Source organism: Balaenoptera musculus, chromosome 2 (genome assembly GCF_009873245.2).
Source record: "Balaenoptera musculus isolate JJ_BM4_2016_0621 chromosome 2, mBalMus1.pri.v3, whole genome shotgun sequence".
Taxonomy (NCBI): domain Eukaryota; kingdom Metazoa; phylum Chordata; class Mammalia; order Artiodactyla; family Balaenopteridae; genus Balaenoptera; species Balaenoptera musculus.
The window spans coordinates 113,119,236-113,126,753 of NC_045786.1; the positions used below are offsets into that span (position 1 = coordinate 113,119,236).

Sequence of the window (7,518 nt, forward strand, 5' to 3'; positions counted from 1 at the left end):
TACTTTGCCTATGAACTCAGACATCTTTCTTCTTCTTCTTCTTTTTTTTTTTTTTTAATTAAGGCGATGGCTACACTGGGTCCACACAGAGTGAAAACAGAACGTAAGTCATTTAGTCCGAGTTCAGAAATCTTTGCTATGGAGACTTTTTAAGTCAGTCCCCTATCACTGGTTTCATTTCATCAGTGAACACTATCCCCAGAATTATGAGGAATTCTTCTGGAGTCTTTGCCTCATGTAAAAGTTTCAAGATTTCTGAATGGAATGTATTTCTTCTTTTAGTGTTTCAACTACATTTCAATTGCTAATAATGGATCAGTAATTTTAAAAGTATGTACTTAGTGTTTTTTATGGGTTCAGTAGTTCTGTAGGGGAGGTTTTAGGAGTCCATGGATGGCCTTCAAGGAGGCTGTGAATCCTCTGGAATTGTGGGCAAAATTTCTTCTGTGCCTGTGTTTTCTAGGTGAGAGATTAGAGTGCTGGCAGTGCGGTTCATCAAGAAAATTTACACACCTCTAAGATTTACACATTCTGATATGCCTTAGTAAAATTTATATCATTATACTTTCACAATTTTTTGGAAAGTCTGAAACCACTGCCAAAGTAGTGATGGGCATTATTGTCTAGGATAACTTTCTCTGTTTCTGCCTACTTTCACTATATATGAGATTTCCTAATCCTAAGAACAATGAAGCTAGAATTTTAAATAAAACACGTTTTAAATACGAAGAGTCATATCCCAACAGATAATCTATAAGAGATCAATTTCTATTTTATATTTAACCCAAGGATTCTTTTAAACTTTATATGATGTCAGGAAATTGTTAGCAATATTGTACTAAACTGCTTCCGTTGGGAATTAAGTGGAAGGGTAACTACCTATATTCTGAACATTTTTGAGTCATGGATTCCTTTAAGAGTCTCACTACACTGTGGAGTGGGTCTCCTCCCCGACCCCTGTTATGTTATCTTTAGCGTGTGTACTATTTGTTTTCTTCATGGCACTTAACACAATTTGTAATTTTTTATTGATTGTTTACATGTTTACCTGTCTCCTGAGAGAATCGTAAGCTCCACAAAGGTCAGAAACATCTCTCTTTTAGTCGCAGTTCTCAGAAAACATTTGTTGAACGAATGAATGAGTGAATACTTATTGAACACCTTCTATATCGGAGGCACTATTTGAGGTTCTGGGAATACAGTGGTGCAACAGATGGACCTCCTGGAACTTCCTTGGGGGGAGGCAGAATAATAATGTATATGTAAATAGATAACTAACAGATAGTGACAAATTGTAATAATTGCTATGAAGGAAATATAAAGCTGTGATGAAGATTAACTGAGGAGTGGGTAGAGTGGTTGGGGAAGACCTTTCTGAGGTGGTGACATTTGAATGATGCAGAGGTGTGTATTTCATGGTATGCTTTTGACAGTGTGCTTCTATAAAGAACATTTTTTTTCTCTGCATGAGTTTATCTGGTGAATCTCAAACCATTTCTAGGATTTCAAAATGGAAGTTCTACTTGAGGACATTTGCTTTTTAGAATCAAAGTCCTGGGGAACTTTTGGAATATATATTAAACTTTGCTTTTTTGGAAGTGTCAGCTGCAGGGGAGCAAATATGAAAAATATAATTTTCAGTAGAAATATGACAATTCAGATTTTAAATCTTACTTAAAGTTGGCACTAGTAATTGATAATGTATCTGCTTCTCCTTCTTACACTTGTCTAGTTAATTGATTTATTGTATATTGTTTAGCTTTATTAAATAGCTAAATTAAAAACTTAGTGAATTATATAAAAATGTAAGAAATGAAATTCTCTTGTTTTTATTAGATTTAGGTTTGTTATCTAAGAAATATTTTTAGTGTTTTTTCACATATATGCATGGGTTGGTGTTAATATTTAATGTTCTGCACTTTTCTTCTGACAATGTCTTATTAATATAACAGTTTTTGAACTGATCCCTTTAGCACCTGTGAAACTGGAAAAACACCTGCACAGTGCTAGATCTGAAGAGGGAAGATTGTATTATGATGGTGAATGGTATATACGTGGACAGACAATATGTATTGACAAAAAAGATGAATGTCCTACAAGGTAAAAAGCCTTTATCATTTCAGGGCTACTCAGTATTAGAGTTTACCACATTGTTGTCAGTAAATATTTGCTGCTTCCATAGTGCATTCATAATACATTATTAATTCCCTATGGATTCTTTTTTTCTCTTGACATATGATTTGATTAGCATGTTTACACACCAGTATTAATTTTATACACCAGAGTTACATATTAAGTTCATGGACACAAGCATTAACACAAATGGAAATGTTGGAATTATTTAGCCAGGTAAGAGATCCCATTTATTAATTCTTAATAGTAGATGACTTGCTATGATCCTAGTATTATGACCTTTAAACCAGACTGTTATGAATTTGACAGGATGCTGCCACAGTGTGGCTCTATTAATCCTTAACTTTTTGGGGTATATTACAGTATTTTAGATTAAAAATTTGCTTCAATTAGAATGGGAAAGGAATTGAAAATTAACAAAAACTTAGAGTAGTGGGAATTAAAGTATAACTTGAAAACTGAAAATTGCCTTTTAAAAAACTCAATCTGTCTAGGCTTAAATAAAGTTTATATAATTACTTATAGAGCCTTCTAAGTTTTATCTGGTGTGGCCTTTGGAAAATATTATTGCCCATCGCTGCTTTAATTCCTTTAGTAGTTTAGGATTTAATTCTCAGAGTAGTAACCTTCTACAGTAAGAAACTATCTTTTTCTAGGCATCAGTAGTAAATAAAGTGTTTGTGTTTAGTATAGAATACTCATTTCAGGAGCAGTGTGTATAGTAACTTTTCTCATAGAAGCTCATTGAGCTAATTAATTACTAGTTATACATGATACCCATGGATTCTTTGCTTTATCTTATTGCTTTTGAGACATTTAACTACTACTACTTAGCATAAATGTGGTTAAAAAGGAGATGAAATAACATAAAAGAGGATTAAACACATATATTTTTAGAAAGATTTCTATATAAAGATTAGTAGTGTTAAAAAAAATCTGTACAAGTACCATAGATGCTTGACACTGGGAGTTAAGTTTGGTATTTGAAAGATTTCCTACCGCCAAGGCTGATATGAGTTGGAGGTGTAATACTACATAAGGAGTGGTGTTAGCTCCACTTTTTCTTCTTTTGGAGGTGGGGTGGGAATGGAGTTAGGGACAGTGTGCTTTTAATAGTTCTAGTAGTAAGTTTTACCAACTCTATTAAGAAAAGAAAGGAGATTATCTATTAAGTGTTGCTGAATGTGATATTTTTGACAGCATGCCCTGCTGATAGCATTCCGGTAAGTGACAATTACATACCTGCATCTACTCTTATAGTCCAGCTATTTTGGTTTTATAGTTTGTGCTCTAAAATGAGTGGAGAAGGCATATTGTAATTCATTCATTCATATTTTTTTTCTTTTTAGTGCTGTAATTACAACAATTAACCATGATGAAGTTTGGTTTAAGAGGCCTGATGGAAGCAAATCTAAGCTTTACATTTCACAGCTACAGAAAGGAAAATATTCAATTAAACATTCGTAATCATGATTTAAGTGTTATCTAAATCTACCTTATTAGTGTTACCAAGTATGATGTGCCATGGGAATAAAAAAAATGTATTCAGTAACTTAATATTCTCATCGAATCATGAGAGACTGTGTATTTGTAGGTAGTACTCTAAGTAGACCTCATGTTAATACGTTATTAAAAGAGACAGTGATAAAAGTTTAATCATTATCATTACATTTATTTGCCTTTTTGGCCCAGTGACCAATAGGTATATATGGTAGGGGTTTCTTACTAAACTTTTTTCTTTGGTTTTTATGTAAATCTGTCTTACCTTTAGTGAACTATGTTAGCAATGGCTACATTTATCTGCAGTTTTCTTGATTTTCAGTATCTTTGTCACTGATCATGTATTTGTAAATAAGCCCGATAAAATGTTTCCTATAAATGGTTTGTAATAGTACATTTGTGTTAAATCAGAATTGAAATTTAAACGTATATACGTGAGTATGTATAGATGGCATCATCAGCTTATTTAGAACTGATGGCCTTACTTTGCAATCTTGTGTTACCCCAAATTAAGCTATTGGGTTTGAAAGCTAAAAGGAGCACTTTTGTAGACTAGCAGCTTTCCTTCTCCTTTTCCTTGATTGTATGGAGGTGACCTATTTTTACAAATTATACTTCATGTTGATTAGTAAAATTAGTGTCAAGTAATAACATGCTTCTACCTGTATTTCTTGTGAACCTTTAGAGGGCAGGTATATATGCCTGGTATTTATGATGCAGTATGTAAGTGGTGTACAGTAACTGACAGTATTGTGGTGCTTGCTGTACATGTCTGATCTTTTGAAGCAGATTTTTAGTAAGCATTTTCCAGTGGTAAAACTAGGTTCGTATCCTAATTTTATTCCTAGGGCAAAATAGACAGGGATGATCTCCTTGAATCTATTCCCAAATTAATATTTTTATCTTTGGTGTTTCTACACTAAGGCCACTTGGTGCAATTTAGAAAGTATTGGCCTCTCTTCCCCTAGTCACATTCAAAATTAACTTCTAAAACCTCAGGAACAGTACAGGGAATTGAAACCCTCAATATGGCAGCACAATTGGCTGTAGTATATATTAGGGTACAACCAAATCAGGTATTCCTGGTGGTCTTGTGCACTTTAACTTCTGTTATACGGAGACTTAAGAGGATGAGGAAGAGATCTACTTATTAACACTTAGGGCAGGAATATCTGCATTTTTCCATTTGTTTTCTCACTATTTTACCTCTGCAAACATCTTCCTGTGCAGATCACTACTTCACAGTTGCCAAATGTTAAAATATTTGACTTCTGAAATTCATTATCAGCAGTTATGTACGTTGTTCTGTTTCTAATTAACCTTAGCAAATGTACATAATGTCATAATCTGATAGTATTTGACAGTACTTATGTATACAATGTTTCATAAGCATTTTTAATAATATTTGGATTTTTAAATTTAGTATATAATAAAAAGATGTGTTTGTGTGTCATTCGTAGTGTCTTGAATGACTTGTGCACTTTTATTATTTATAACCTGTCTACTTCTAAGAAGGATTTAAGACAATTTACATTAATAGATATGGAGTGTTGGAGTGCTGAACAAATGTTTCTACTTCCCTAAACCACAATTCAACCTCTACTGGGGTATATTTAGCTATTTAAGACAGCTAAGTTATATTTAATTTAAATATATGCATATATGTTCTACTTTAATAAAAATGTACTGTGTAAGTTCTGAAATTTTAAGTAGAAAGTCTTTATTTTAAAAACTGACTATGATTTAGTACATTTACTTTCAGAACTTCAATGTTTATATCATATGTAACTATTCCATCATATTGATACTGATTCAGGTAAGTGTATGCTTGTCTATGATTGAAATACTATAAAATATGTTTCGTTGTTGGCAGTTTGCCATTTGACTTCTCGTCAGAAACGGTTTAGTTTAGGGGAACTGTTAGAATCTGCAAAATGTGATCTAGCAGCTGCTGGTACTTTGTTTATGATCAGACTCTGTCTTAGTATCAATATATGGACCTTTCCTGTCACAGCTTCCAGGATTTCATGTTTGGTCTATCCCTTCTCGACATTTCCCATTAAAAGAATCTAATCATCACTAATCCAATTCATCACTAATAATTATTAGCAAACACTTATGTACATTCCTCATTCTGTCCCTTCTTCTCACTGGACACTGAGTACTTTTCATTGCGAACTTCTTCACGTAAAAGTTGTTTTGATATGTGTATTGTTACTCAGAACTCAAACACCACTGACAGAACCATGTACAATCTTAAATACTTGATAATTATTTAAAAAGAAGAACAGGGACGTTGGTTATTTCTGATTTTGTTTTCGGATCCAGTAAGTCCAGTACACTAAAACTGAACTAAAATGAATTGATAAGGAAAATGGTTGTAGGATGAATGAATACACTAGTTAGGATTTGTGTAGTCCCTTGCCAAGTTGGAATATAAATGATTTTAATTGCTAAATGTAAGGAAATGTAAAATATTTTTCAAAGAACACAAAAGCTCAGAATGAGGTTAGGGAAAATGTATGTTCCTTGTATTGTCTTCATGGATGAACTACAGGAAGTGTGCCTGGTATGTCAGGTGGGATTAATTGAGGCGGTTTCCCTCCTTGGTCACTGTGGCCCAGAGTCTTGCCCCTTACTTCATAGGCCCAGAAACTTAAACTTTATTCCTATACCCTGTTATGGGCTGAATTGTGTCTCCCCCACGCCCCTCCAATTCTTATTTTGAAGCCATCACACCCATTACCTCAGAATGTGACTGTATTTGGAGATGGGGCATTTAAAGAGGTGATTAAGTTAAAATGGGTGTTAGGTTGGGCCCTCATCCAGTCTGACTGATGTCCTTATAAAAGGAAATTTGGACACAGAGAAATTTGGACAGCAGATGTGTGAACACAGAGGAAAGACCATGTGAAGACAGTGAGAAGTCCACCAACTGCAAGCCAAGGAGAGAGGCTTCAGGAGAAACCGAACCTGCCAACACCTCAATCTTGGACTTTTAACCTCCAGAACTGTGAGAAAATACATTTCTGTTGTTTAAGCCACCCAGTCTGTGGTATTTTGTTATGGCAGCTCTATCAAACTAATAACATGCCTGAGTTGACAGCTCTGGGGGAGTTAGGCCGACCCACTCACAGTGGATTGAAGTGACAGCCGAGTGTCACTTTAATAATTTTCACTGAGAAGGAGACCAGACTCCTCAAGTCAACTACTTGGCATATTTTTTCCTTCTAGGAAAATCTGCGTGAAAGCAAACTTGGAATCAAAAGATGGTTTTGTCGAAACGTGAAGGAGTCACCTGTCCTCTTGTGAGATAGCCCCTTCCTGGTATTGTGCCGGACACATTGTTACAATCTTATTTTTAAAAAAATTTTATTGAAGGATAGTTGATTTACAATGTCATGTTAATTTCTGATGTACAGCAAAGTGATTGTTATACATATATATATTCTTATTCATATTCTTTTCCATTATGGTTTATCACAGGATATTGTATATAGTTCCCTGTACTATACAGTAGGACCTTGTTGTTTATCCATTCTATATATAATAGTTTGCACCTGCTAGTCCCAAACTCTGAACCCATGCTTCTCCAGCCCCACTTCCCCCTTGGCAACCACAAGTCTGTTTTCTGTGTCTGTGAGTCTGTTTCTGGTTTGTAGATATGTTCATTTGTGTCGTATTTTAGATTTCTTTCACGTATAAGTGATATCATATGGTATCTGTCTTTCCCTCTCTGACTTACTTCGCTTAGTATATTAATCTCTAGGTCCATCCACATTGCTACAAATGGCATTATTTCATTCTTTTTTATGGTTAATATTCCATTTATACATATACCATATCTTCTTTACCCATTCATCTGTCGATGGACATTTAGGTTGT

The 7,518-nt window shown here is 34.3% G+C and overlaps 1 protein-coding gene across 2 annotated transcripts in view; it reads left to right on the forward strand.

Annotated features, from left to right (window-relative positions):
• BRMS1L (BRMS1 like transcriptional repressor) overlaps window positions 1–5,086 on the forward strand; it is a 39,434-nt gene extending 34,348 nt beyond the window's left edge. Inside the window, exons 8-10 of one of the 2 annotated variants that reach the window (XM_036844222.1) lie at window positions 64–103; window positions 1,953–2,100; window positions 3,483–5,086. In XM_036844222.1, coding sequence (XP_036700117.1) covers window positions 64–103; window positions 1,953–2,100; window positions 3,483–3,600 — 306 coding nt within the window. In that variant the 3' untranslated portion in view covers window positions 3,601–5,086. The remainder of the gene's footprint in view (window positions 1–63; window positions 104–1,952; window positions 2,101–3,482) is intronic. The other variant, XM_036844223.1, reaches the window with a different exon arrangement.
• Window positions 5,087–7,518: the final 2,432 nt, after the last annotated feature.